Source organism: Lucilia cuprina, chromosome 6 (genome assembly GCF_022045245.1).
Source record: "Lucilia cuprina isolate Lc7/37 chromosome 6, ASM2204524v1, whole genome shotgun sequence".
NCBI lineage: Eukaryota > Metazoa > Arthropoda > Insecta > Diptera > Calliphoridae > Lucilia > Lucilia cuprina.
The window spans coordinates 42717306-42732090 of NC_060954.1; the positions used below are offsets into that span (position 1 = coordinate 42717306).

The 14785-nt window shown below is 32.7% G+C and overlaps 1 protein-coding gene across 1 annotated transcript in view; it reads left to right on the forward strand.

Annotated features, from left to right (window-relative positions):
- Positions 1 to 14179, forward strand: part of LOC111683957 — a 16594-nt gene extending 2415 nt beyond the window's left edge. Inside the window, exons 3-15 of the mRNA XM_046954105.1 lie at positions 626 to 811; positions 987 to 1127; positions 1208 to 2098; positions 2235 to 2530; positions 2588 to 2777; positions 3963 to 4715; positions 6443 to 6733; positions 7231 to 7520; positions 9691 to 9835; positions 9930 to 10070; positions 12680 to 13561; positions 13639 to 13937; positions 14002 to 14179. Coding sequence (XP_046810061.1) covers positions 626 to 811; positions 987 to 1127; positions 1208 to 2098; positions 2235 to 2530; positions 2588 to 2777; positions 3963 to 4715; positions 6443 to 6733; positions 7231 to 7520; positions 9691 to 9835; positions 9930 to 10070; positions 12680 to 13561; positions 13639 to 13937; positions 14002 to 14179 — 4683 coding nt within the window. The remainder of the gene's footprint in view (positions 1 to 625; positions 812 to 986; positions 1128 to 1207; positions 2099 to 2234; positions 2531 to 2587; positions 2778 to 3962; positions 4716 to 6442; positions 6734 to 7230; positions 7521 to 9690; positions 9836 to 9929; positions 10071 to 12679; positions 13562 to 13638; positions 13938 to 14001) is intronic.
- The last annotated feature ends 606 nt before the right edge of the window (positions 14180 to 14785 follow it).

The following is a 14785-nucleotide window of genomic DNA, read 5'->3' on the forward strand; positions in this document are numbered from 1 at the left end:
AACTAGAACTGAACTAGAACTGAACTAGAACTGAACTAGAACTGAACTAGAACTGAACTAGAACTGAACTAGAACTGAACAAGAACTGAACTAGAGCTGAACTAGAAATATAAGAACTGAACTAGAAATATAAGTCTTCAAATTCGAACTGAACTAGAACTGGAAGTGAACTAGAAATATAACATATTCAAGTCGGTCCGTAATCGATATACTTTGCATAGTTATAATTAATGTCTAAAACGTGTTAATATTTTACAACACATACATACAATGTAAAATTTTAATTAGACTCGGAACAGATATATTTTAGAATATCTTGTTAAAGTGTAACAAATTTGATTAAGTTAAGAAAGTTTTTTAGAATATAAATATGAATCCTAAACTATTCTATAAAGTCAAAATTAAACTGAGAAAAAAAGTTTTTAAAAAGTGTGTAAAGTTCTTCTGAAAAAGTATAGCAAAGGAAAGTTTATAATAAGATCTTAATTGCCTACAATATATTAAAAATTCTGAAAAAAATGACAAATAAAATAAATTTATTATCTAATTTAAACATTAATTGAATTTATTAAGTTTTTGCAAACAATTTTTAATTAATTATATAACGAAAATTTCAAAGTTTTAAATGTTCTGCATAAAATTATTGTTTGGTTATTTATTGGCAAATGTAGTCTTAGTACAATGTCAAGATCCAACAGTTTGTTTACCCGATGCTGGTTGTTATATTGGCCTTTTCATGAAAGGTTATCAAAAAAAGGAATTTAAGGCATTTTTAGGAGTACCATATGCTTTTCCACCCAAACGTTTTGAGGTAAGTTAATGGGTTGGTAAATGGGAATTATCTTTTTGAATCATAAATTATCTAGTAGATCCTAATGGAATCAGTTGTAGAATTGATAATTGACAATTTTTTCACTAAGCCTCGCCCACGAATGCTATCTATCTAATCTAAACTAAATTCAAATTATATTTTAACTGTATTTTAGCCACCAATTCGCTATACGAGTAATAAAACTCACAAAGTGGTGAAACCTCAATTTGATTGCGTACAAAAAAACTATTTAATACCCAATCATCCGATATCTGGCAGTGAGGATTGTTTATATTTAAATGTATATAAACCTATAGTAAGTAGTTTCAAGTATTTTAACGTCATCTAAAATACTTATAACATTATTCTGAAATATTTGACTTCTTCATTGTTTAGATACATCGTCTTGCTTTACCCGTTATGGTCTATATATTTGGTGGTGGTTTTTTTGCCGGATCAGCTGCTCCCATTTTTACTGGACCTGAATATTTAATGGATCGTGGCGATGTTATAGTTGTTACTATAAACTATCGCTTGGGCGCATTCGGTTTTCTTTCTACGAATGATGGCAATATACCCGGTAATTTAGGCTTAAAAGATCAAGTTATGGCCCTATCCTGGGTGCGTGATAATATACCCTACTTTGGTGGCGATCGGAATCGTGTTACACTGTTTGGACAAAGTGCAGGAGCAGTATCGGCTCACTTGCACATGTTGAGCAAATTATCGCGAAATTTATTTAATGCCGTTATAACAATCAGTGGATCGGCAAATGTACCCTGGGCAATCGATGATGATCCAGAGACAACATTTAGACTAACCTGTAGATATAGCAATCTAACTGGCTGGGATACAAAGACTACAGAGCGACTGACAAGAGAACTAAAGGTGGTTCCTATCTATACATTGCTCGATGCTGGTGATAAGTTGAAATTTTTTGACGTTGATATTATGGTTAACTATAGACCAACAATAGAACCACGTGGACCGGAGGCCTTCTTAGATAACAATCCCGCATTTATTATAAAAAGTGGCCTATATAACGCAGTGCCCATGTTGGTCGGTACTGTACCAAATGAGGGTGGTGTTCGAGTTGTGGCCATTATGGAAAATGAGGAGTTGAAGCAAGCATTTAATAAAGATTTTTATCGCATAATGGTAACCTTTTTGGAATTTCCTAAACGATTTAATGTAACACAAATTCAGAAAAAAATGGATCTAATATTAAATGAATATTTTGGTGGAGTTCAGGAATTGAATAATAAAACGAGACAGGGTTTTATGGATGTGAGTAATATTATATAAGGGGGCCCAAACAACGACATAACATTACTAATCACAAGAGAATTTTAATTGATATTTCGATCGATTTGGGCCCTTATTGCAAAATTTAATCGTTAGTATTTATGAATTCCCTTTACAGTTAGTAACGGATCGTGGCTTCCATCATCCCATGTATAATGCCATGAAATGGTTTGTTAAAAAGAATAATGTCTACATTACTCAACTTTTTCTTTATGTATTTGATTATCGAGGAAGATATACGTTTGCAAATATTTTCGCCGGTCATCCTACGCCAGAATATGGTGTAATACACTGTGACGATCTGATCTATTTGTTTAGAGCTTTTCGTATATTTCCCGATTTTCCCAAAAATTCATCAGATGCAGCTGCCATAAAGGGTTATGTAGATTATCTGACATATTTCGCCCATTGGAGGTAAGTAATTCTATTATGTTTAAACTTTTTGATATTTTTTATTATCCTTTTTTTTAGACAACCTCCTATTGAACCAACTTTTAAAAGATGCAATGATAAAAATTTCTTCTCTGGAGAGGGTAAAATATGTGATTATCAAGAGTTCGTTAATGGTGAAGAAGATGAATGGGTGGTGAGAGTAAATAATCAATTTAATACAACACGTATGCATTTGTGGGATCGAATTTTAGAAGAAGATTATGAACTTTGAACTTAAACTTATTTTAAAGTCAATTAAATAATGTCAAAGGATGTAGACCAAATGTCCTCGAGGACAGGTCATAGAATTTTTTTGCGTATTATCTTATATCGTCAAGGTCAAGTTTTTAATATTCAGGGTTAGAATTTATTTAAATAACAATTTTTTTCTGATAAAATTATGAATAAAACAAGTAAACTTTCCTATAGACTTGACTATAGAATAGCCTATAGACTAGACTTAGAATAGGCTAGACCATAGACTAGACTACAGATTAGACTGAAGACTAGACTACAGAATAGCTTATAGACTAAACTATAGACAAGACTACAGCCTAAACTATCGAATAGACTATAGACTATACTATAGACTATGGCTATAGACTAGACTGTAGACTAGACTATAGATTAGACTATAGACTAGACTATAGAATAGACTATAGACTAGACTATAGACTAGACTAGACTAGATTATAGACTAGATTATAGACTAGACTATAGACTAGACTATAGACTAGACTATAGACTAGACTATAGACTAGACTATAGACTAGACTATAGACTAGACTATAGACTAGACTATAGACTAGACTATAGACTAGACTATAGACAAGACTATAGACTAGACTATAGTCTAGAACTTTAAATGACACTACTCTCGCTCTAGTAAAGGGATCGGTCAAAGTTACAAAGCTACAATGGAATACTTTCCTAGTTAAGATTTAAAGTGTAAAGTTTTTGTTAAAAGAGAGAAAATGCAAATATCATTTTAATATATAGTCAGTAGTGCGAACAGTTAAGAAAATAAACTCAAGATTTTATTCAAACAGTAATGCGTTAGTTCAGAGGACTGCCTAAGACTCCCCTGTATTGAAATGATCTACGAAAAGTATTTATTTAGCTTAATAGCAATTGTGGTTGTTGTGTTTGTTCAATGTCAATATCAAGAGCTTGGGGAGATGGATGATCCAAAAGTTTGCACACGTGAGGCTGGCTGTTATATTGGCGTAACAATGGTAGGTTTTCAAGGAGTCGTATTTGATGGATTACCAACTAAAGTGATAACTGGCACTGAGGATTGTCTGTATTTAAATATATATAGACCAAAGGTAAGGAATACTTATTTGAATCATATAAAATTTCCCCCCGATTTTTAATGTCTAACTATCAATTATAAAATGTGTTTTTTGATCAGTTAGTATCAAATTCTCTACCCGTCATGATATATATGCACGCAGGAGGACTTTTTTCTGGTTCAGCTAGTCCGTTTGTTACGGGTCCGGAATATATGATGGATCGAGGCAATGTTACTCTTATAACGATTGCCTATCGTTTGGGAGCATTTGGTTTTCTAACAACTAATGATGATTGCATTACGGGAAATATTGGTTTAAAAGATCAACGGGTGGCTTTAACGTGTGTATTTCTTAATATTGAACATTTTGGTGGTGATCGTGAACGTATAACATTATTTGGACATGATGCGGGAGCTGTGTCGGCTCACATGCCTATGTTGAGTAAGCAATATACGAATTTATTCTACGCCATTATAGCACTAAGTGGAACGGCCAATGTACCGTGGGCAATTGATGAGAAACCTATGAAAACTGCTCGACAAACTGCCAGATATTGTAATATATCGGACTGGGATACAATAAGTACATATGACTTAAAGAATGCCCTACAGAATGTATCCGCTGATACACTGTTCGAAGCTGGTGAACAATTGAAATATGGGATTGTAGATGACACAGCCAAGTATAGGCCGGTAATTGAAAAACCAAGCTATAATGCATTTCTAGACGATTATCCGGTAAATATTCTACAAAGTGGTAATTATACACCAGTGCCTATAATGTTTGGTTACGTATCAAAAGAAGGTGGATATCGAGTTGCGCCTATTATGGAAACAGAGGAATTAGGAAAAGATTTTAATAAACAGTTTTTTGTAAATTTTACGACAATATCTGGAATTTCCAACTAAATTTAATGACTCACAAGTAAGCGATAAAACAGAATTGATCATAGATGAATATTTGTTAGGAGTAAGAGAATTAGATTATGATATAGCGCAGGCTTTTATGGATGTGAGTATAAACTAAGTTTAGCATTTTCTGGCTAAACTAGAGGAGCAAGAGCTCAAATAATGAAAATCTGTGATCACTTATATTTCCTATTAAAATTTGATTTTTGAGTAAAAACATAAAAATGCATTTTCTGGCTAAACTAGAGAAACTAGAGCTTAACGGATAAAAATCTGTGATCACTTATATTTCCTATCAAAAGTCGATTTTTGAGTGAAAACATGTTAGTTAGTTAGTTAGTTTGAAAGGAGGATGTATACACATCAAATCCGAAGAAATACACCTAGGCCTCTATCGGGCCTGTTGTGCGCTCCTTAACCAGTGCCACGGGTGGGAATCGAACCCACCACCTCCGGTCTACCAGACTAGAACACTAACCACTAACCTACCGGAGGCCACGAGTGAAAACATAAAAGTGCACTTTCTGGCTAAACTAGAGAAGCTAGAGCTTAAAGGATAAAAATCTGTTATCACTTATATTTCCTATCAAGCCGGTTTTTGAGTGAAAACATAAAAGTGCATTTTCTGGCTAAACTAGAGGAGCTAGGAGCTTAAAGCATGAAAATCTATTATCACTTATATCTCCTTTTAAACTCGATTTTTAAGTGAAAACATAAAATTGTCTTTTCTGGTTAAACTAGATCACTTTGATCACTTATAATATCACTTTTTACTCAAACTAAAGTCTGGTAAAATGTAGGTAATAAATTTTACATTAGTCTCGGGGTAATTATTTTTATATGTAAAATGTTTGTTTATGGAGTAAAAATATTTATTATAAAGAAATAATTAACATTTAAATATTTCAAAACAGTTCGGAAAATAAAGTGAATATTAGTTAAATTAACTTTATTAAAACTACCTTCCAATTGGTGCAAAATTTTCAAGTTTTTAGTTTGTTTTTTTTTTCGAAACTTTTTTTGAAACTTAAGATTTCTGAGGTCCGAAATGTTACGCGAAAAGCTGTTATCGTTTTATTTAATGGCATCTGCGATCGTTGTTCTCATTCAGTGTCAAATGGAATCTCAATGCAAAATATTTATGAAAATATATTTGAAGCATTTCATGGAATACCTTACGCATTTCCACCTAAACGTTTTCAGGTGTGTATTAGGCAATACCCCTCTCGCCCCCCCCCCATTTGTGTTACTTTATGTTTTTTCGTGATATATTTTTAAAAAATTTAACCCGTTTCCGTTGCCTATAGCTTGCAGTTCTCTATAATAGTAAGGAAACACATAGCGCCGAGGATCCATCAGCGGAATGTATTCAAAAAAACTATTTTATGCCTAATAGAGTTATAACTGGCAGTGAGGATTGTTTGTATTTAAATGTATATAAACCAATGGTAAGAAATAATAATTGTCCAATTCACAGTTGGTGTTGTATGGTTGTATCGTAGTATGTCGTATCTCCTTTTTAATATTAAATTATTTTTGTTGCAAAAAATTTTATTTGAATTTTTTTCTTTATGACTTACAACACTACAATGATACGACATCAATTGTGAATTGAACAAATTTAAATTCGAAATTTCTCTACGATTGTGAATGTCTGAATAACAATTTTAAAAAATGTGTTGCTTAACTAGTTATTAACAGATGCTCTTCCCGTTATGGTTTATATACATGGAGGAGGTTTTTTTTCTGGCACAGCTAATCCGAATGTAACCGGTCCGCAATATATAATGAACCAACTCAACGTCATACTTGTAACGTTAGCCTTTGGACATGATGCGGGAGCAGTATCGGCTCACATGCATATGTTGAGTAAACGATCAAATAATTTATTCTACGCCATTATAGCACTAAGTGGAACGGCCAATGTTCCTTGGGCAATTGATGAAGAGCCCTTGCGAACCGCTAGACTAACCGAAAATATTGTAATATCATAAAGTGTAAATACACAAGAAATGAAAAACCTCCTGCGGAAAGTATCGCCTAATACACTATTCGAAGCTGGTGATGAATTAAAATATTGGGATATAGATCATAAAGTCAACTATAGACCAATAATTGAGAAACCAGGTGGTAATGCTTTTCTAGATGATTATCCTGTAAATATTCTACAAAGTGGTAATTATACACCAGTGCCTATTATGCTTGGACACGTACCAAATGAAGGTAATTATCGGGTTGTGCCTATTATGGAATCGGAGGAATTGTGAAATAATTTTAATGAACGGTTTTTTGAATTACTAAAAAAAATGTCTGGACTCACAATTAATCGAAAAAATAGATTTGATCCTAAATGAATATCTCTTAGGAGTTAGGGAGTTAAATAATCAAACTGGGTGAGGTTTTATGGATGTGAGTATAAACTATATATTTAATAGGTGTAACATTAGATATTTCTTAAAAAAACAATTTTCTCTTGCAGCTTGTGACTCATCGTTTCTTTCTTCATCCCCTTTACAATGCCATCAAAATGCATGTGGAAACTATAGATACCGATCCCATCTATATGTATAGATTTAATTTTCTTGGCTCTGCTACATTTGCCGATATTTATACCGATCATCCTACGGATCGTCAATATGGAGTAGTATTTTTTAATGATCTTATATATTTGTTTAAGTCATCTATATTTCCCGATTTTGAAGATATACCATCTGAATTAGAAGCTATAGAAGTTTTTGAAGAGAATTTCGTATATTTTGTTCATAATAGGTAAGTTTTTTTCTTTTCTAATAAAATAGAAAATGTTTTATTATTTTTTCTAATTTCTTAGAAAACCTAAAATTGATCAAGAATATAATCCTTGCAATAAGACGATATTTAGTCGAGAAGAAGAAAAAATATGTGATTATGAGGAAAATAAAAAAACACAAGTAAGAAATTATAATCGGGCGAGACCGTCCATATAATACCCTACATCTTTTACAAACTTTTGTCATAATAAAGCATTTAAGTTGAATTGTACCTTGCCTCAGATATACTTAAGCCGTTTATTGTTGAATAAAATTGTGAAATTTTGATGGATACTTTTCATAGGGGCTAGAGTCATATGAGGACCTATAATAATACAATTCATGAGGGCCAAGTCTAGTATAGAACTTAGTTTTGCAGCCTTTTGTCGATATATGAATTTATTAAACATAATTATGAACTTAAAACCCCTGTTTGGGGTTCTATGGGGGCTACGTGAAAAATGGACCAATGTTAACCATTTTCGTCTACAGTCCCATAGAAGATCATGTAGCAAATTTCATTGAGTTATGTTCAAAATTGTTGCAGTTTGATTACAAGGTTTATAAGCCTATTCGGGGGTACAGTAGTATGGGGGCTAGGTCTTAACCATTTTCAAAAGGCATCGTCCCTGAGACAATAGATACCAAATTTCATTGAATTATCTTCAAAATTGCGACCTGTAAATTGATTACAAGGTTTACATGGACGGACGGACATAGCTAAATCGACTCAGAAAATGATTCTGAACCGATTGGTATACTTTAAGGAATAAGACCAATATTATTGTGTGTTACATCAGCACAAACCCTGGGTATATTAGGTTTGTGCCCACTTAAGTATAGGGTATACAAATTTCGAATAGTTCAAAACTAGTCCATGACTATAAACTTAGCAAAAGTCTAGTCCCTAGACTAAATGATAGACTACTTCAAAGACAAGTCCAAAGACATATGTACATAGTACAAAGTCTAGTTTATTAGCTTCCCACAGAACTACTTTCAGAAGAGAGAGAGCGAGAGCGGAGGCAATCGTTTCTTTACTGTCTCCAAATATTCTAGAGATTAAACTCTTAAAAGTTGTTTTCGTTTTATTGATCTTCCGAAAGTAGTTATTTTACCCCTCTTTTGGAGAAATTATTGTGGCTTTCTACTAATATGCCACCATCTGGTTGACTCAAATTTATATTTTCCGGGTCAATCGTCACATTTATGTCCCATACCATTCTAGAGAGTAGACACTTGTTGGCTCCAATTTGCATGTTTTGGGCCACTCATCAGGAATAAAAGTAAATCGTCACTATCCTAGAACACGTCCATGTCTTAGTTTTATAGCAAGAAAAGTAGCGCCACTTAAATAGCTAGTAATGTAACTGACTTCCAAGAACTCGTTTGGAGATTACCATCCTTTGACTATTTTGGACCGTCTACTGACTGTCTCTTTGTATGGTGTAGAGTGACGATTGACTTCCTCGTAGGACAAGTCCATGTTTAAATGGTTGGTCACCTGGGTAGTCAGGTGGTTAGGGGCCACCACAAGTGGTAGGTTAAGTGATCAGTTCGGGACTGTCCCATCGAACTGCTGGGTATCTTCTATAAACATATACATATGTATGTATTTATCCAAGCAAAGGTGTATCCCCTCAAGAGAGGCTTAGAGAGAATACTTCGCGTGATGTATGATTCTCAACAGAAGATCCCTTTAGAATAAACTGTATAGTACACAGACTACTATCGTAAACATTGATCGCCGTTATATTAATTAGGTCAAATCATATAAGCAAAGATCGACCAGACTAAAGTTCCTAAAATGAAGTCATTTTAATGTTTATTAAAGAGTTTAAAACGACGAAATTAAAGCCATGCAATTTCTATTAGTTTTGGAATATATTGATTTCTAACGTAAAATCATTAATTAAATAAAAAACAGAGCTGATTTTATATCAAAATAAGAATATGTATATACATATAAAAAGTTCGACTATTTAAATAGTTTCTATTCAAAATAAAGACCAACTTCCACCTAAGGGCTAAAAAAAGATTAAAAAAAAACTGAAACTGAACTGTCCGAAGATTCCCTACATATTTTTCTACACAATAATGATTTCTGAAAACCTATTATCATATTGCTTAATGGCAAGTATGATCTTTAGTTTAGCATTACAATGTCTAAGCGATGATCCAAAAGTTTGTGCTACTGGAGTTGGTTGTTATATCGGTACTGTCATGGAATATAAATCAAAAAAATTTGAGGCATTTCTAGGAATACCGTATGCATTTCCTCCCAAACGATTTGAAGTAAGTTAAAGAATTAAGAATATTCTTCTATACTAAAGGAATCGACTATACTTTTTATTTGTTTTTAATGATAAAAAATGTATTCTTATTTTAGGTTGCTGTTCCTTATGAAAGTAAGGAAACCCATCAGGCCAAGACTGCACAAGAGGATTGTATTCAGAAAAATTACTTATTACCAACCAAACCGATAACGGGCAGTGAAGACTGTTTATATTTAAATATATATAGACCACAGGTGAGAAGAAAATGACATTTTAGTTAGTTATTTAGTTGGATAGTCTAGTCAAGTTTATAGCCTAGTCAATAGACAAGTCTTAAACCTACCTTATGTCTATAGTGTAATCTGTAGTCAAGTGTATTATCTAGTCTATCGTTTAGTCTATTCTATAGTTTAGTCTATAGTCTAGTCTATAGTCTAGTCTATAGTCTAGTCTATAGTCTAGTCTATAGTCTAGTCTATAGTCTAGTCTATAGTCTAGTTTATAGTCTAGTCTATAGTCTAGTCTATAGTCTAGTCTATAGTCTAGTCTATAGTCTAGTCTATAGTCTAGTCTATAGTCTAGTCTATAGTCTAGTCTATAGTCTAGTCTATAGTCTAGTCTATAGTCTAGTCTATAGTCTAGTCTATAGTCTAGTCTATAGTCTAGTCTATAGTCTAGTCTATAGTCTAGTCTATAGTCTAGTCTATAGTCTAGTCTATAGTCTAGTCTATAGTCTAGTCTATAGTCTAGTCTATAGTCTAGTCTATAGTCTAGTCTATAGTCTAGTCTATAGTGTAGTCTAGTCTATAGTCTAGTCTATAGTCTAGTCTATAGTCTAGTCTATAGTCTAGTCTATAGTCTAGTCTATAGTCTAGTCTATAGTCTAGTCTATAGTCTAGTCTATAGTCTAGTCTATAGTCTAGTCTATAGTCTAGTCTATAGTCTAGTCTATAGTCTAGTCTATAGTCTAGTCTATAGTCTAGTCTATAGTCTAGTCTATAGTCTAGTCTATAGTCTAGTCTATAGTCTAGTCTATAGTCTAGTCTATAGTCTAGTCTATAGTCTAGTCTATAGTCTAGTCTATAGTCTAGTCTATAGTCTAGTCTATAGTCTAGTCTATAGTCTAGTCTATAGTCTAGTCTATAGTCTAGTCTATAGTCTAGTCTATAGTCTAGTCTATAGTCTAGTCTATAGTCTAGTCTATAGTCTAGTCTATAGTCTAGTCTATAGTCTAGTCTATAGTCTAGTCTATAGTCTAGTCTATAGTCTAGTCTATAGTCTAGTCTATAGTCTAGTCTATAGTCTAGTCTATAGTCTAGTCTATAGTCTAGTCTATAGTCTAGTCTATAGTCTAGTCTATAGTCTAGTCTATAGTCTAGTCTATAGTCTAGTCTATAGTCTAGTCTATAGTCTAGTCTATAGTCTAGTCTATAGTCTAGTCTATAGTCTAGTCTATAGTCTAGTCTATAGTCTAGTCTATAGTCTAGTCTATAGTCTAGTCTATAGTCTAGTCTATAGTCTAGTCTATAGTCTAGTCTATAGTCTAGTCTATAGTCTAGTCTATAGTCTAGTCTATAGTCTAGTCTATAGTTAGTCTATAGTCTAGTCTAGTTCAGTCTAGTCTATAGTATAGTATATAGTCTAGTCTGCATTTACTATTAATTTTTCTAGTCTATAGTCTAGTCATTATCTAGTCTATAGTTATATATATTTGGTCTATAGTTTTTAGTCTATAGTCTAGTCTATTAGTCTAGTCTAGTCTATAGTTTGTCTATAGTCTAGTCTATAGTCTAGTCTATAGTCTAGTCTATAGTCTAGTCTATAGTCTAGTCTCTAGTCTAGTCTATAGTCTAGTCTATAGTCTAGTCTATAGTCTAGTCTATAGTCTAGTCTATAGTCTAGTCTATAGTCTAGTCTATAGTCTAGTCTATAGTCTAGTCTATAGTCTAGTCTATAGTCTAGTCTATAGTCTAGTCTATAGTCTAGTCTATAGTCTAGTCTATAGTGTAGTCTAGTCTATAGTCTAGTCTATAGTCTAGTCTATAGTCTAGTCTATAGTCTAGTCTATAGTCTAGTCTATAGTTATGTCTATAGTCTAGTCTATAGTCTAGTCTATAGTCTAGTCTATAGTCTAGTCTATAGTCTTAGTCTATAGTCTAGTCTATAGTCTAGTCTATAGTCTAGTCTATAGTCTTCTAGTCTATAGTCTATAGTCTAGTCTATAGTCTAGTCTATAGTCTAGTCTATAGTCTAGTCTATAGTCTAGTCTATAGTCTAGTCTATAGTCTAGTCTATAGTCTAGTCTATAGTCTAGTCTATAGTCTAGTCTATAGTCTAGTCTATAGTCTAGTCTATAGTCTAGTCTATAGTCTAGTCTATAGTCTAGTCTATAGTCTAGTCTATAGTCTAGTCTATAGTCTAGTCTATAGTCTAGTCTATAGTCTAGTCTATAGTCTAGTCTATAGTCTAGTCTATAGTCTAGTCTATAGTCTAGTCTATAGTCTAGTCTATAGTCTAGTCTATAGTCTAGTCTATAGTCTAGTCTATAGTCTAGTCTATAGTCTAGTCTATAGTCTAGTCTATAGTCTAATCTATAGTCTAGTCTATAGTCTAGTCTATAGTCTAGTCTATAGTCTAGTCTATAGTCTAGTCTATAGTCTAGTCTATAGTCTAGCATATGTTCTATTTTATAGTCTAGTCTATAGTCTAGTCTATAGTCTAGTCTATAGTCTAGTCTATAGTCTAGTATATGTTCTATTTTATAGTCTAGTGTGTATTCTAGTCTATTGTATAATCTGCAGTTCAGTCTAGTCTATAGTATAGTATGTAGTCTTGTCTTGCATTTACTATTAAATTTTTTTAGAATATATCTGAAGCATTACCCGTCATGGTATATATATTTGGAGGAGGGTTTTTTGCCGGAACAGCTAGTCCCATTATTACTGGTCCTGAATTTATATTGCAACATAATAATATCATACTTGTGACGCTGGGCTATCGTTTGGGGCCATTTGGCTTTCTTACAACTAATGACGACTCCCTTCCCGGTAATTTAGGCTTAAAAGATCAAAATATGGCTCTCGAATGGGTTTTCGAATACATACAATTCTTTGGTGGCGATCGTAGTCGCACAACATTGTTTGGACAAAGTGCGGGAGCGGTATCGGCTCATTTGCATATGTTGAGTGAAAAATCAAAAGGTTTATTCTATGCCATTATAGCTCTCAGTGGAACAGCCAATGTACCTTGGGCAATTGATGAAAATCCCAAGGAAACAGCAAGACTTACTGCCAAATATTGTAATATTAAAAATTGGAATAAAGCTTCTACAAAAAGATTGAAGATAGCACTGCAAAAGGTGTCCGCTGAAAAACTGCTCAATGCCGGAGATCATTTGAAATATTGGGATGTTGATAACATGGTCAACTATAGACCAATCGTTGAAAGACCTAGTCCAAATGCTTTTCTAACAGAACATCCCGTGAATATTTTACACGATGGTAAATATGATCCAGTACCTATAATGTTTGGACGCGTACCAAATGAAGGTGGTGTTCGGGTAGTGGCAATTATGGAATCGGATAAATTAAGAAATGAATTTAATAAAAGATTTTTTGAATTAATGGAAAAATTTCTAGAATTACCAAAGATATTTAATACCACAGAAAAAACGAAACTAATAATTAAGGAATATTTTCATGGAACTAATGAATTAAATAATGATACGCAACAGAATTTTATGGATGTGAGTATAAATTATGATCAAGAACTTATTGTTTAATCTTAAAATATACGTGCATATGTATGTATAATTCTTTCAAGTTGGTTACACATCGCGGTTTCTATCATCCGCTTTACAATGCGATAAAAATGCATGTTGAAAAAATAGATACAAATCTATATCCGGTCTATATGTATAAATTTAATTACCAAGGCACCTATACATATGCTGATATGTATGCGGGTCATCCAACCGGCTCTAAGTACGGTGTGGTACATTGCAATGATCTTATATATTTGTTTCGGACTTCCATTTTATTTCCCGATTTTAAACCGGATTCAAACGATGCAGTTGTCGTAGAAAAGTTTGTAGATGATTTTGTATATTTTGCTCATTTTAGGTAAGTTTGATATATTTAATTTATTTATTATAGAAATTTTTTTTATTTTACATTTTGTATTCAGAAAACCCAAAATTTATCAAAAAATTAAACCCTGCAACAAGGAGAACTTTTATCCCCAAGAAGGTAAAATATGTGATTATCATGAATTTGTTAACAGTGAGAATGGTTCTTTGATTATAAAAATTAATGATGAATTTGATACGAAACATATGCAATTTTGGGATGATATTTTGAAATAACTTTTTTTTAATCTGTTATAAAATATTTGTACTTAATAAAGCTATTTTTTTGTTGAAGTTTATACCGCTTTACAGGATTTCTGCAAGATTCCGTAATAATTACTGGAATATCTTTTCTAAGTGTTTTTTTTATTAAACGGTAGGTTGTTATGAATAACTTTAATAACTCTAGTTTATAGCTTAGTCTATAGTATAGCCTATAAGTAGTATAATATATAGACTAGTTTATAGTCTAGTCTACAGTCTAGAATATAGTCTAGACTACAGTCTAGTCTATAGTCTAGCCTATAGTCTAGTCTATAGTCTAGTAGAGTCCACAGTCTAGTCTATTGTCTTTAGTCTATAGTCTTTGCCTATAGTCTATAGTCTATAGTCTATGCTATAGTCTAGTCTATAGTATAGTCGAGTATAGTCTATAGTCTAGTTAATAGTCTAGTCTTTACTCTAGTCAAAAGTCTAGTATATATTCTAGTCTTTACTCTAGTCAAAAGTCTAGTATATAGTCTAGTCTATAGTCTAGTCTATAGTCTAGTCTATAGTCGAGTCTATAGTCTAGTCTATAGTCTAGTCTATAGTCTAGTCTATAGTCTATTCTATAGTCTAGTC